Genomic DNA, 15,715 nt, shown 5'->3' on the forward strand with positions numbered 1-15,715 from the left:
CAGCTCTACATCATTCTCTTTCTCGCACTCAAAATCAGAGGCGGAGCTACTAAGGGACTAAAATAGTCCTGGGGCCATCCTGCCTTTTTTTTTGCTACAATAACATATTGTTGTTGCTGCAGCTTATCAGTGGAATACCATTAAATTCAAGTGTGCCCTTCTTAATCTAAACTCTCTTTTCCTTTTACATGCCTCGCTTTTCACTCCATCTCTCTTATGTCAATTCAGACTTCCCTTCCCCTCCTTTTGCTATCAACTTTTCTTTGTCATCTCTTTTGTCCTTTTGTTATATTTTCAAATCTTTCATGCTTAACTCTTACCTCGTATTCAAGTGTTTGAGTTTGTACTATGTTTTTTGTTCTCTATACTGAATTTGATTGGTTTTCCAAATGTGCAATTTGCTACAACTTTTCATGTTGTGAGGCCCCTCCTCACATGAAATTCTGACTCCGCCATTGCTCAAAATCCCAAGTTCTTTTGAACAACGATTAAAAGGACAAGTGGTGGGTTGTGAGTGTGAATAGACTTCTTCTTTAGCCAGTTGCATTCGGTGTGTAATTTTTTTTTAATAAATATATGAGGTATCCATCACATATCACACATGATGACAACCAAATTTTTTTTCATGCAATTTTGGTATCACAAAAGACGATAGCGTGCTTTTGACTTATGAGTTCAATAGTATGTTAAAGCAGAAACCGTAACTCTAAAAACCATCTCTTATGTTAGCATAGAATGAAATAGCATTATTGTTTGTAATAAATAAAACGATTATTTTGGTTTTATAAAAATAAATAAATAAAACCTCTCAATCATTTCGACCATAAATAAATAAAACCTCTAAAAAAAAGAAAAAGAAAACGAAACCTAAAACCTCAATAAAATAAAACGAAACCTAAAACCTCAATTGGAAAGTAAGGTATCCCCAGTCCAGCCTCTCTTCCTCTCGCAGGCAACAACTCAAGTTTCTCTCTTCCTCCTCTTCATCTTCTGATTCATCTTCTTTCTCTCCCATCGAGCTTTAAGTTTTGACGGTCTTTAGGGTTTTGAAATCTGAAGCTTCAAAACCATGGAAGACGCTTCAAATTCAAACCCAATCTCTGAAAATAGAGTAAAGCAGTGAGTTCAATTTCTCAATCTGCAATTATGCTGATTGGGTTTCGATATTCGAATTCGGTATGTTGTTTACATTCTGTTGCATTTTGTTTTTTCAGAGAAGCTCCCCAGCTTGCTGCTTTGTTGAGAGAAATGAAGGAAGGATTAGATACAGTGAGGGCAAAAGTCCAAGTTTTAACTGCAAAGGTAAACGAGTTCCCTCTTCTGGGGTCGTTTTAGTTTCGCTATCGGTTTATTTCGGTCAAGAAATCTTGTTTCGAAATTGTTCTGCCAGTTTGTAGGCTGTAGGAAAACTGTTTCTGGATTGATAGTGTGCTTCCTTGAGGTTTAATATTAATTTGAGGGATAAAAACTGATTTGATTGGGTGAATGTTTATCTTAATTCTCAAATCCTTTTAGCAAGCTGCTGGATTATTTCTGTTTTTGCCCGAACCAGTACCATCGAACCTTCTAAATTATCCAGCTGGCTACTCGGGTTTTCTTGTGTGCATGAGTTTCCAGTATTCAAAATTTTTCTTCCTCCATATTTGCTTTTATTTATTCATGGCTTCGGTTGGTTTTATGCTTTATTTGATTTTATGATATTATCGCAAAGGCATTGACACTTTCGACTGATTGTGCAGATGAGGCGTTGAAGGAATAGCGTATGCCAAACTTGACAACGCCCAACAATTTATTTGCCGGGCCAAGCTCCGATTGCTCCAGTAGCATGAAATAGCTTCCCACAAATCTTAAGTGTTTTTCTTTTGGCGGCAGACCAAGTAGGGAACAAAATTTTGTTTGGACCGATTAGATTGTTTGTTTTAATCTTTTTGTTCTTGCATCTAACCCTACACCAAAGAAAATTTACTTGCTTTATCTCGTGTCAATCTTACATGCAATTACCAGTACGTAAATTACGATTGAAGCTCCATAGTACGACCGCATCTGTACAAGTTTTTCTTTCGATTCTTGTTCAACATCACCCGTTTGAACGAGGGCGGAGCAAAATGAGTTATATTCCAGTTCTTAAAGAGAGAGCGTTAGGGAAAAGGTCATGCTCTTTACTGGGATTGAGTAGGATACAATGCTGGACTGGACGTGACTCGAGATACATTTTTTTTTTGGAGTATAACGATATATTTTACATATTAGACGAGGGTGAGAGTTAGGCTAAGCTACACAATAAGCAACTAATGTGGTATCGACTTCGTCATCTACGAGATTCAAACCTTAGACCTCTCACTTACGAGTGAAGAATAATACTACTAGACCCTAATATTGAGTGGCAACTCGAGATACAAATCGAATATCATGAATATATAACATCTTTCAACACTTGAGTTGGTATTGTAAACTAATTTCCAGGCACATCCTTGGCAGGCAGGGGTAATGTCAAGTTGTCAACTTATGCGCATGGGAGCAACTTCCAGACGGTCGAAATGTTTAGGTCGTCAAAAGAAGCTCAACATGAGGCTACTAAGGTCGCTGTCGACCACCTCTCATGTTGAGCTTGGCAGCCTCATGCTAACTTCTTTTGACGACCTAAACGTTTCGACCGTCGGGAAGTTACGCCCATTGACAGTTACAATGGAGAAGAACTGGGGCATGTGGTCAGGATCTACCTTAGTGGTCTTATAGTCAGGCAATTGCCATTTGCAGTGTTGGCAAATTTCGTTTAGCCGTGACTTATACATTTTACTTTTGCTTTTTGGACATTGACAGTTTTTTTTTGTTCAGTTTTGAGATTTTCGGTATGAGATTTTTTCGGTTTGATTTTGGGATTTTTTTTGTTCGGTTTGGAATTTTGGGTTTTTTTTTTTTTTTTTTTTTTTTTTGCATCCGTACCTAAATGTAGAGCACACTAAAATGCCTATTTTCTCATTTTTTTTAATTTTAAATTTTTTTAAAGAATACAATTTAATTAAAAAAAATGTAAAAATACAAACTGAAACGAGCTTGAAACAATTTGAATTGCTTATTACCCAAGCTGCAATTTTCAAGCCAAGGGTGATGTTTGACATATTAACCCACATGTCTATTCCAACTATCACATAAAATGTGTAGCTATAATCCTTTGCATCAACTTCATTAGAATTTTATCAAAATAAATTATGTTGGAAGGACTTTTGTTACAATTGGAGTCCCTCACCTTATCAAAACCTGCAGTTATGGTCATTTTTGTCAAGTTTGTAAGAATTTTGTCAAAATAAGTTAGGTTGGAAAGACTATTGCTACAATTGGATTAAAAGTTGAGGAACCATTGCTCCAATTAGGTTAAAGTTGAGGAACCATTTCACCAGTTGGATTAGAGTTGAGGGACCAATGGTAATAAATTTTTAGTTAAGAGACCATAAATACACGTTTTGATGAGTTGATGGACCAATGGTAATGGATTAGAACTTTGGAGTAGACCCGGCAGTTTCTGACACGACACGATGACACGACACGAAAACGACACGAAAATAACGGGTTTCGGGTCAACACGATAACTTATCGGGTCATTATCGGGTGACCCGTTAAGAACCCGTTAATAACGGGTTCTTAACGGGTATACACGCGGGTAACACGTGGGTAACCTGTTTCGACCCGTTAAGAAAAAAATTTATTTTGATAATTTTAAAGTTTAATTACTAAAAGATTTATTATTAAATATAATAGCCATATTAATATATACAATATATTTTATATTAAATATATAGTTTTTTATTATTATTCTATATAAGTTTAAAAAAAAAAATTTATCATTATTTATTTTTATTATGAGAGTTCTTTATTATCATTACCAGGATATGGGAGCTCTCCTTCCTTGAAGGAGGAAATTCCATAGGTTGTCTGTCAAGCAAAGGGTTAGGAAGGACTCTCCATAGGTTGTCTGTCAAGCAAAGGGTTAGGAAGGACTCTCTCTCTCTCTCTCTCTCTCTCTCTCTCTCTCTCTCTCTCTCTAACATGCTGCTTCTCTGTTCTCACAGTTGAATATAAAACCATGTGCATGCTGCATGCATATGGAATGGATATGGCGATCTCTACCATTTTTGCTACTATTCAAAACCTATTTTCTAATGTCTTTCAAAAAATAAAAAAATAAATAACCTATTTTCTAATTTGCCACTTAGTATTACTGTATTAGTAGTACAATCTAATAGTATTTTTCTTTATTTATAAGCGATAGGTGTTTAATTCTCGCTAAAGGCGATGTTGAACCATATTATTATAGTTGGCTCAGTATGACTGTATGAGGCTTAGCCCACCTCTGTATCCCTTACTATTGTTTGTTAAAAATTAAAAAAAAAAAAAAAAACCTATTTTCTAATTTAATTAAGTGCCAAAGAATAAAATAAAAAAAAGAAATAAGTATGTTGGAGTCCTGGGTCCAAGGATCCTTCTTTTGTTCATGTAATAACTTGATGTGCTTTTAAAAGGATGACCACAACAAGACTAGCAGCAGGCCAAGCCAATGAGTCAGCTCCCCCAGCAGCATAGGGCCAATCTTGATGCCTACCAGAAGGAAACCGTGGGCCAGGCCCACCTCAGTACCCCTGAGAAGCTTAGGATAATAAATTTTACTTAATATATTGTTGTTCAAAATTAAAATAAACTAAGAAGACATACGTACAAGTATGAAAAATGTGAAAGAATATATAAACACTTGTGATTCATCATTATTCCTCTACGAGTAGATAATGGTTACACTTACATTATCATTTAGATTTTTAAAATCCTCCAAATCCTCATGACTAATGTTTTTTATTTTAGAGCAAAATTAATAATAATTATTGTAGAAGTGTAAAAAATGTAAAAAAAAAATATACAATCACTCATAATGACAAGCTTTACAACTTTTATGAAGGGGTTAGCTTCGAAATCCAACACTATAATCCATAAACCTTAAATTTATATTTAACCGTCGATTGTCATTTACGCTGTATTCTTGTTATTGAATTTCATTTTTTAAATTTTCTTTTTTTAAAACATGATCATCTGGCGGATGTAAGAAGATGAACGGTTCAGATCTTTGATATCACGTTTCGATATTTACGGTTAACTAAAATATGAGTCGATGTCATATAGTTTGTAGAAACTTTATAAACATCAAGCAATATTTTCACTAACCGTAAAACTCTGAACATAATATCAACGATCCAAACCGTTCATCTTCTGGCATCCTCTAATAGATCATGTTTTCAAAAAAGAAAATCTGAAAAAACAAAATTTGATGAGAAAAATGAAGCGTAAATGTAAACAACAATCAACGGTTAAATTTTGATCTAAGATTTATATGATTATAGTGGCGAATTTTGAAGTTAAGCTCTTCATGAAAGTTGTAAAGCTTGTTATTACGAGCGTTTATATATTTTTTCTATATTTTTATACTTCTACATTAATTTAAAAACTATTAAAGACTTTACTTAAATAACAGCCGTAAGATAAATGAGAGTAAATCTGTACCGTTGGATTCTATTTCACTTATATTATTAAAAAAAAAATTGGACAAAAAAACTCTTTATATTTTCCATTATTTCCATCTGACTCTGACTGGGCAGTCAGTGACTTAGTGTCACTGATCTGATCAAATCAAAACAAAAGCCACTAGTAGTCTTCAAAAAAAAAAAAAAAACAAATGCCACTAACAACACTAAGCCCCAGTTTGGGGTTGATGTGATTTTAAAAAAAGCTCTTATGAAAAAAAGCTGGGAGTGTTTTTGGTGTTTGGTAAACTTAAAAAAAAAGGCTTATTTTGGAAGCTGCTGTGAGAATAAGCTGAAATCAAAGGAAAAAGCTGAAGCTGCAATTTGTAGCTTTGGAAAACTGGCTTTTTTTCAAAGCACATAGAACTACAGTGCTCCTTTAATGAAAAGATCCACTATCAGACTGCTTTTTTTTCCAAAAGCACTTTTACAAAAAAGTTTACCAAACACTCTGCTGATTTATTTCACAGCCGCTTATTCTCACAGCACAGCCGCTTATTCTCACAGCAGCTTTTTTTCAAAGCACAGCAATACCAAACCAGCCCTAAGCCAGTCCACTGAGCCCAGGGGCCAGGCTACCTACCCAGCCCTAAATAGTCATCATTTCTAATCCCTTTCCCTCTCCCCTCCCGTAACCCTCTCGGCTCTCTGTCTCTCCCGAGCCCTGACCCGCCGACGCCATCTATTCTTCCTAGCACCTCTCTCCCACCGTCTGTTCTTCCAAAAAGCTCTAATGCGACAGCCACGATCTTCTCGTCCTCCATTCGTACGGCCACTTCCTCTTTATTTCTCTACGTAAGTATTTCTCCCTCTTTATTCCCCCATTCATAGAAATGAAAAAAATGTAACTGAACTGAAAGCAGTGGCTGCTTTGGAAAGTACTATTTTAGATCATTGTTGTGACCCTAACGAAAATGAGGGATAGAAATTAAATCTTGGAAAATTGTTTTAACTTAAGTGTCCGGGTTAATTATGAATTAATTATAATTTATTAGGAAGAGGAATTCTGGCAAAACTTCAAGCCCCAGTTTTATACTTTTATTGCTTTTTAATCTGTATGCCTACTAAATGCTTAGCCAATTGTACATATTCCAATTTTTTTCGATTAAATTTGACATGTTGGTAGAAGATCAAATTTGAGGAATGGTTTACGGTTATTAGTAATAATTCGGTTTAGGTTTAGGGTTATTAGTTTGGGCGTGCAACCTTTTTTTCACTCAAAAAAATATTATGTTTTTTTTTAATTATTTATTAGTTTAAAATATATTTTCCTTAACGGGTAACGGGTCCAGTCATATTACCCGTTAATATTATCGGGTTGATTTCTGGTCGGGTCATTTTACCCGTTTATTTTAACGGGTGTTACACGACACGACCCGTTAAGATATCGGGTATGACACGAAAACGACACGAACACGACACGACACGAATGCCAGGTCTACTTTGGAGGGTTCCAGGTAGGCACCAAAATTTTGTTTGTTTTAAATCTTCTGTTCTTCTATCTAACCCTAGACCAAAGGACACCTTACGATGATATTTACTTGATTTATCTTGCGTCAATCTTATATGCAATTCCCAGTACGTAAATTACGATTGAAACTCCATAACCTGACCGCACCTTGGAGGAAGAGAGAAGCTCGATTGGAAAGTAAGGTATCCCCAGTCCAACCTCTCTTCCTCTCGCAGGCAACAACTCAAGCTTCTCTCTTCCTCCTCTTCATCTTCTGATTCATCTTCTCTCTCCCATCGAGCTTTAAGTTTTGACAGTCTTTAGGGTTTTGAAATCTGAAGCTTCAAAACCATGGAAGACGCTTCAAATTCAAACCCAATCTCTGAAAATAGAGTAAAGCAGTGAGTTCAATTTCTCAATCTGCAATTATGCTGATTGGGTTTCGATATTCGAATTCGGTATGTTGTTTACATTCTGTTGCATTTTGTTTTTTCAGAGAAGCTCTCCAGCTTGCTGCTTTGTTGAGAGAAATGAAGGAAGGATTAGATACAGTGAGGGCAAAAGTCCAAGCTTTAACTGCAAAGGTAAACGAGTTCCCTCTTCTGGGGTCGTTTTAGTTTCGCTATCGGTTTATTTCGGTCAAGAAATCTTGTTTCGAAATTGTTATGCCAGTTTGTAGGCTGTAGGAAAACTGTTTCTGGATTGATAGTGTGCTTCCTTGAGGTTTAATATTAATTTGAGGGATAAAAACTGATTTGACTAGAAAGCTATGTTTTTTTTTTCTTCGAAATTTTCCATTTTTTGCAGCAATCTTTTAATACTTGGAGATCATAGGAGTCCCATTGGCGTGTTAGTATAACAAGTATGATTTGCATCAAAAGGCACTTGTTTCATTTGTTTTCTTCTCCATGTCAAATGTATCAGGTGAAAGCAAATAATTATCCTACAGCAGATGGGATAAGCTATCTTGAAGCCAAGCATTTGCTGCTTCTAAACTATTGCCAGTCACTTGTCTATTACTTACTTCGTAAGGCTAAAGGGTTTTCAATAAATGGGCATCCCGTTGTTCGTAGCCTTGTGGAGATAAGGTTGTTTCTGGAAAAGGTCTGGGCCTCTGGTGATCTTTTTTTCTTTTTCTTTGTCGTTCTAGTAACCGTGTAGTCAGTTATCAATCAATTCTCACCCTTTTTGTGTGCAACAGATTCGACCCATTGACAAGAAGCTCCAGTACCAAGTTGAGAAGCTCACCAAGGTTACTACAAGCACAACCGAAGATGTAGGGCAAAGTGGGAAGGAACCACAACCCAATGTGCCTCAGCAAACAGATGATTTGCTGAGATACCGCCCTAACCCTGACTTGCTTGTTAGCAAAACAGATGTGAATTTTAAGGTGAAATGCGCATCAGTACTATGTTTGAATTGGATATATTTACCCAACGTATGCAAGAAGTATAAAATATAAGCAGAAGGAAGAGGATTAACTTTTAAGAGACACAGGACTTAAACTGAAAAAACTTACCTGTACTGGAATGTAAAATAATGATACAACATCAACTTTCAGTATCTCCAAAACAGAAATGCCAGCTTCTCTAAGCAACTGAAACATAATGTCAAAAATCATCATCGAGAATAGACCAATATGCAACGAATGTGAAAAGTAAAACACTAAAATCATATTAACAGTGTCGAAGTTCCATTCATACATGAATCTCACTGAAATCCAATTGAACATCAAGGCGTGTAGTCTCCCCCACATCTTCACTGGATTGTGATTTGGTGCTTTTTAATTGGATGCCCATTATGTTATTCTCGACAGAAAAATCATATTCCCGATGCGCAAATCTCACGTCCAGTTTTGGTAAACTGAAGGAAACCTATCAAAGAAGTAAAATATTAATTCTTATAAGGAACAATTTAATAAAAGAGAAGTTACACAAGTGGATGAACCAGACGTTGATGAAAGCACATAAACAAGAACAAGGAAAGATTCAATTGTAAATAATTGCATGATACTTATTATGATTCAAGAGGTTGACATGGAAAATGAATTGCTAATATCATCACATTCAGTGCAACAACTCTGAGTAATAGATATAGGGTAGAAAGATGCAAGAGAAGCTGTCAGAAGGAAATCACATTAGAGTCCGGTGCCAAGCAAAACATGGCATAAAATAAAGGTTGGTCAGAGTTTTAAAATAATCTATAGCCCACTCACTCTACTTCAAAATAGGCACAAAAAAGTTCATGACTCCTCTACCCTTTATGACTCTTTCTGGACAGGGGAGATATCCTCCAAGGCACACTTCTGGCACTAGTTTAAACTTGTTTCAGCCTCTTAATACTGTACCCTAAATTACTGCTATCACATAACTATTCGGGATTTCACCTGACTGGTAAGGATAAAGGAACAGCCTGGGATATGGGTAGGTGTTCGTCCAAATCTTGGTAGGAGAAAATCTATACCATCATATCGCATGTAATTACACATACGTATAGTCCAACAACTAATTCTTTGAAAATCTGACAATAAAGCTTGATGCTCAAGTAATTTCTTTGATGCTTGTGCAATTAAATTGAAGTGTGTGTGCGTGTGTCTTTGGAGTTTCATATTTTTTAGGAAATTATTTATCAAAAAGAAAAGAAAACATCTACAAAAATGAACAAGGTATCAAAACCAACTGTGCAATCATAACTTACATTCACTAAAAAGGAATATCCCAAAATTCTTTAATAAAGATGCCCAATATAAAGAATATCATTCTGTCTAGAAGAAAACACTTAAGAAAATTCATGTTTAAAGGAATCTGAACAGAAAGAAATGGCATTAGTAAAATTATGACAAACTGAAGGGGGGAAGAGACAGACAGATCATGTTGAAAGCCATATTAGTTGACAAACCTTTTCTGGAAATAGAGAGGTGTACTTTGAGAGTGCAACAATCATTTGTTGTTTTTTGTGTGGCTTTTTAGAAGCAACAGAATCAGTAGCGGACCCTAGAACGTTATCAGGTTGAAAAGAAGTTTGTGATGAACTTTTGCTTTTTGAAAGCAACTCCTCATTTAGGTTCACAGTAATCTCTCCACAGGCAATGTCCACATTCTTGATCATTACACCGACTTCCCTACATCCAAATCAAGTGAATAAAAAGATATTAGCTGGTTTACCTTGCCTTATCATTGGAAATTAAAATAAAAAAATAAAAAAAATCTAATGATAGAAGAGACACAAAAAGTAATATAAGAATGAAAGTCTCATACTTAAGAAATCATATGCCACATTAAAAGCAATTAACTATGCTTTTGCATCTACAGAAAGAAACATATTTCTCCAAAGATAATACCTATCATGACCAAATTCACAAGAGAGGATGAAATCTTCACAAATAAAAAGAGCAGATGTCCTTTCCATCATGGAGGATGATGTCTGGCTTGCAGAAATGGATCCTCCAGTGGAAAAATTGGATAAGTCTCAACTAACCCGTGGGTCACTCCTCAGAACAACAATAGGTGATATCTGTAGCTTAACAATAAGATTTTGCTTGGATGCACCATCTTTAGATATGTCCACTTTCAGTTCCTTCACTTCTATGGATGCTTTGGGCATCTGTAACATTTCAAAAATTGTAACGACAAAATAAAGTCCATGGCACGAAAGATACAACTGAAAAATGAAATGAATAGACTACTAGTTAACGAAAAAAATTAAAAAGTACAGCCTCTTGAACTTGATTATTTCCAACCTAATATTTGTACACTATCAGATTCATCCCTTTTTCTTGTCGATGACACAAAATATGTCCAACTTATTGGAATAAAATTTTGGATCGCCTACATAAAACCTCACAACTATAGGGTCTATTTCAAGTTGGTATCCGATCTCCAGAGGTTGGATAAAATGGTAAACAAACTTAATAGTACCTACATATCCGATCTCCGAGTGGGTCAGTTAAATTCTTATGTAGCAAATGTGTCCCATGTTCTATGATTAATCGGACTCCAAATGTGTACCATGCATTTAGAATGACACGTGAAACACAAAACAATAGAAAACTAGAGAACATTTTGAAAAGTCATCAGAAGATGAAATTTAAATAAAAAAATAACATAAAAAACCATAAGTCTAAAAGAAGGACTAAACCTCCTTCTCTTTTCTCTCCTCTATCTCTCCAACAGCTGCAGGTCGTGAGAGAGAGAACATAAGGGCATAGAGTGTCCAAGAGAGGGAGGTTTGTTCTTCCTTTTTATTTTTGTGCTTTGTTTTCTATCTTATTTATTCCACATCGCATTAGTAAATACACATGGCACACTCCAGATAACCATTAAAAATGAGACCCACATTTGCCATGCAAGCATTTAACAAGCATATTGAGGGATTAGTTGACTATATTTTCTTACTTACCAAATTGTGATCCTGTACCAACTTAAAAAACAATCCTATATTTTGAGGGGGTGGGAGGTATATAGTTTAATATTTTTTTTATTTTAAAAAAAAAATGGTGTTGCATATTCTTTCCACTTTTTTCAGATGAGTTAACCTTGAACCGGTTTTATTCTTCAAATGGCAACTAGAAATATCCTTCAAAAAGTTATTCATGAACAAACTTCTACGCATTAAGAACGAGTAAAGCAAACAGAAGGTATTCTACAGATAAAAAGGGATAAAAATACTAGTACAATCCAGCATACCTTCAAAACCAAATCTGTGATGGAAACCGACAAATATCTTGCAATATTAGCCACAACCATCCACTTTCCCCTGCCTGAATTGGCCTTTGTCGTACGAGGTTTTCGAGGTTTAGCCTTTGCTGTACTTCTACTCGAAGGCCTCATCACAACTTCTAAGTCACATATTAACACTTGCAGCTTAGGGTCTTTAGAAATAAAACCAAACAGTTTGACCAAGGACTGACGTAAGCTGAGTTTAATTTCACCAACAGAAACAGATTCAACAGCGCCCTGCAAATTACCATAGTCGTAAATAGAAGAATGTCAACATCTAATAGGCACTAATCTGCTGACCAAACAAAAATTTCCTAAAGCATTGACAATCATCCAACAAAATTCCAAACAGCATACGGAGGGCCCAGGGAGGGTTAGAGTAATCCCTTCATTTTCTTTTAGGTAGACTATGATCCACTATAGATGAGTGTAGTAATCAAATTTGTAGACATAACTAAGGACTAGATCTACCACTCGGAGCACTCCAGAGAGATAAATCACAAAACCCCAATTAAACACATCTACAAACAACAAACACACTTGCTTTGTAAACAGCTGCTTAGCTCTATATAAAAACCTGAAAACCATCCAGTAAAGGAAAAAGATCATAAAGAACTTCCCATTGGACCGAGAGCCTCAATTAGAAACTTCATTTTGCAGAACAACCACTGTGTTAAATCACATGAGAAACATGAACAGAAATTTTCTGGCATGACTTATTAATGAGACTAGATTTATATGGAATTACTAATTAAAAGATGAATCCATTTTTCATTAGTAATTATTGTGAAGTCATGCTAACATAGGTCTCATAATACTTTTATTAGCTTTCAACTTAATATAAGGAACAAGAAAAACCCCTTTACTCAACCATGTCATGATAAATAAATAAGTAAACTGAACCACTGAAGGAAAAAGTGAAAACCTTTTTGAACTCCACCACGAGATCCCTTATACACTTCCATCCGCCAAACCGGAATCTGATAGATGCTCCCACTACGCGGCTCAAAATCCAAGCCAGCAACCTTGAAGAAAATCTGCCAAAGATGCTTAGTGCAAAAACTTGGCAACAAGAACCTATCTAAATCACTTCAAGCCCGGAGAAAGAATGAAAAAGTTTATCCAAGTAATAATGAAAGAGTCCTATTTTGAACCCATAAAATAACTCATCTTAATACTGTTCAAAACTTCAAACTATACACCTACACTCCATATACGCAGAAACCCCTACCCACTTTCACACACACATTGTCTTCACTGGTTTCCAGGGCTGCTAAAATTGTCCCAGCATTGCAAATTCGATATCTAAAGCACGCCTGTATGACGAATTTCATTTCCAAAACTAGCAAATTCTTAAATTTATCCCATTTCTAATTCCACAGGCATTGCAATTGGCATCAAAAACTGAATTGCACCCAACAAAATTAATAAAAATAAAACCCGAGTTCAAAGCATTCACATACCATACATACATACATACACATATACATATAACTTATATGAATGGGTTGTGGAGATGGGGAAAAGAGGGACGTACATGAAGAGGAGCCATAACGTGATGCAAATGACCAAGAAACAGAAGAGGAAATTGACGGGCGAAGCCGCCATTGTCGTCTGCCGGCGACGAGATTGATGATGCGATGAATTTCAGTAAATTGCTGCAGAGAATCGAAAAGGGGAAAGCATTCTGCGCTCATAACTTGATCATGTCATCAAAACCCTAATGGAAAATCAAAGGGAACCCAGCGACAGAGAGACTGACAGTTTTCTTTTTCTTCCCTTCCGTCGCGATCGCTTTGTAATTTTGTATGAGAGAGAAACTTCAGAGGCAGAGCAGATCCGATCCCTGAGGCACAGATCGAGAGAGAAAGAGAGAGAGAGAGAGAGAGAGAGAGAGAGAGCGCGTGGGAAGGCCTGGGATCAGGTGCGTGGCGAGTGTACGGGCAAGTGTTCTTGAGGAGAAAATGGCGAACATGTCCTTTGGAGGTTGGGGCGGGTGAAATAAGTCAACGCGCGGTTTTGATGTACCCTCTAAGGATTGCCATGAAGAACTTCCCTTTCAATTATTATTACTCTCCGTTTACACGGGGAAAATAAAGTTGGAACTATAAATATAGAATTTTTAAATGAAAAAAGTTTTTCAATTGCCAGTTTAATTTCATGTAATTAGTTATTATTTTCAAATTTTCATGAATGAGAGTTTAAAATAAAAAATAAAATAAAATTCTTAATCATAAGTGGCCATCACAACAACTTCTATTAGCGTTGCCTCCACCATCATCATCGTCGTCACATCACCACCATAGTCACCGAGGCCATCTTGACCACCACCTACCGTCTGCACCACCACTTCCGCCTCTACTACTATTGTCACCACCACCTAGCATCACCACCGCTAGCACCCCACCATCATCGTCATCCTCCGTGTTAATAACGATGATAAGTGGGGTCCCTACCTACACTTCGTTAAGCATGGCACACTTTTTTACCTTGAAATCAAGGATCAAGACGTAGTACTATAGTGTGATATTCCTACTGCATTTCAAAAGATATATTGGATAATCATAACAATTCATCTTAAGGGTAGTGCAATCGAAGGTGATCAGAAAGTTGTTGTGGAGATATAACTTTGGAAGACAGTAGCGAGGCGAGGGCTTTCGAATGAACCAATGCTCAGGCTTGTTCTAGGCATGCTAGTGGGTGCACGGCTATAGGGTCTTTGGACGTTTGTGTTTTGAAGGGCTCGCTCAATTTACTAGCATGTCAAAGGTGAATTCATGCAATGATGATGAAGCTTGTCCCTCGTGATGGACATAAGCAAAGCGAGGTGAACTTTCTTCGTTCCCCATGTTGAAATGAAGGTAAGGTTTTGATAAAGATCGGTACTTAGCCTAGCTAAGTTGAAGATAGTGTATTTATCAAAGTGTTGTTTTTCCGGCAAATCCAAATACGTTGGTGCACAAAATCGGGTGGACTTTAAGTCAACGTAAAGTGGAGTGTGAGAACCTTTGTGAGGATGCTTCGGTCACTAAGTGATGGTGATATGTGAGAGTCCTATGATCCAAAAGAGCTTAATTGTGAGGGAGAAGTCTCCTTTCATATATGAGGAGAGTCCCACATTCTTGTATGTGATCGATGTGGGACTCTAAGAATGTTATTGTAGTTTTGCCACATGTCCTTGAGCAAGTGGGCTCCAAGTTAGAGGAATGGATAACTCATTTGATCAAGGTTGTTCATGTGCTTATTTATAGGTGCCTCTAGTGGCTTATCATAGATATTTATCATGCAATTTCTATCAAATATTAATACATCGTCAAATAACCCATAAATAGTTAAGGATTATGAGTCTGACTATAGCATATGTGTCAACCTCTTTCTTGTGTCAACCAAAAATCTTCAATACAATCACAGGTTAGTGGCATCTATAGCGTGCATGCGCACAAGTACCACTTGCAATTCACATTCCAGTACAACTTCTTCTCGACTAACAGTCACTTTATTATGTAGATCATTTGTCGTAAAACCAATTTTCAGGTAACCCTCAACTTGGTTAACCATTTACTCGTACATACTGCAGGTTTCGACAAAAGTTTAAATGAACCCGTTATTGAAAGAAAAATAGTGTGAAATTAGAGGATTTATTGAATAACTCATGCTTAAGATCAAATTAAAGGCGGAAGCTAGATATGCATATATTAAAAAACTAAATCAATTTCTCAAAATCTTCAAGGCGTAAAGGTTGAAGAACCATTTTTTTTTTTATAAAAAAAAAAGTTATAGAGATGAGATGATTACTCTTGAAGACTCTCTTTGGTTCCTAGAACCAAAGTTAAACATCTTTGAGGAAAGACTTTCAAATCTTCATGAATGTAGTTTTCCTTTGTTTTGACGAGGATTCTTCAAAACTACCAAAGAAGATGATTTTAACTCTCCACCCGAAACATGAACAAAAAAGAAGATGAAATAACCATAAAGCTCCTCCT

The 15,715-nt window shown here is 36.2% G+C and overlaps 2 protein-coding genes and 1 long non-coding RNA gene across 12 annotated transcripts; 2 read left to right on the plus strand and 1 right to left on the minus strand.

Moving 5' to 3' along the window:
• Window positions 1–878: 878 nt before the first annotated feature.
• On the plus strand, window positions 879–1,974 carry LOC139197925 (uncharacterized). Its single transcript, XR_011583325.1, has 3 exons — window positions 879–1,119; window positions 1,215–1,302; window positions 1,740–1,974. It is a non-coding gene; the product is annotated as an uncharacterized lncRNA (long non-coding RNA).
• Window positions 1,975–4,270: 2,296 nt separating this feature from the next.
• LOC139197923 (protein SABRE-like) lies at window positions 4,271–13,816 on the minus strand. Of its 8 annotated transcripts, none has more exons than XM_070825962.1 (8): window positions 13,270–13,816; window positions 12,658–12,757; window positions 11,700–11,969; window positions 10,355–10,617; window positions 9,913–10,135; window positions 8,718–8,888; window positions 8,534–8,611; window positions 4,271–4,642 (listed from the first exon to the last, which is right to left on the minus strand). In XM_070825962.1, exons 4-8 carry the CDS (start codon window positions 10,423–10,425, stop codon window positions 4,511–4,513), a joined length of 675 nt encoding a protein of 224 aa, XP_070682063.1. In that variant the 5' UTR covers window positions 10,426–10,617; window positions 11,700–11,969; window positions 12,658–12,757; window positions 13,270–13,816; the 3' UTR covers window positions 4,271–4,510. The 8 variants fall into 8 exon arrangements, 6 of the variants coding, with proteins under 6 accessions (XP_070682063.1, XP_070682066.1, XP_070682067.1 ...); XM_070825965.1 differs by having other exon boundaries at window positions 4,271–4,593; window positions 13,270–13,771; XM_070825966.1 differs by having other exon boundaries at window positions 4,324–4,634; window positions 13,270–13,771.
• LOC139197924 (uncharacterized) lies at window positions 6,110–11,228 on the plus strand. 3 transcript variants are annotated; one of them, XM_070825971.1, is made up of 5 exons: window positions 6,137–6,359; window positions 7,511–7,598; window positions 7,939–8,118; window positions 8,216–8,404; window positions 11,187–11,228. In XM_070825971.1, exons 1-5 carry the CDS (start codon window positions 6,298–6,300, stop codon window positions 11,211–11,213), a joined length of 546 nt encoding a protein of 181 aa, XP_070682072.1. In that variant the 5' UTR covers window positions 6,137–6,297; the 3' UTR covers window positions 11,214–11,228. The 3 variants fall into 3 exon arrangements, with proteins under 3 accessions (XP_070682070.1, XP_070682072.1, XP_070682071.1); XM_070825969.1 differs by lacking the exon at window positions 11,187–11,228 and having other exon boundaries at window positions 6,110–6,359; window positions 8,216–8,502; XM_070825970.1 differs by lacking the exons at window positions 6,137–6,359; window positions 11,187–11,228 and adding an exon at window positions 7,296–7,415 and having other exon boundaries at window positions 8,216–8,502.
• Window positions 13,817–15,715: the final 1,899 nt, after the last annotated feature.

Source organism: Malus domestica, chromosome 08, assembly GCF_042453785.1.
Source record: "Malus domestica chromosome 08, GDT2T_hap1".
Classification (NCBI taxonomy): domain Eukaryota; kingdom Viridiplantae; phylum Streptophyta; class Magnoliopsida; order Rosales; family Rosaceae; genus Malus; species Malus domestica.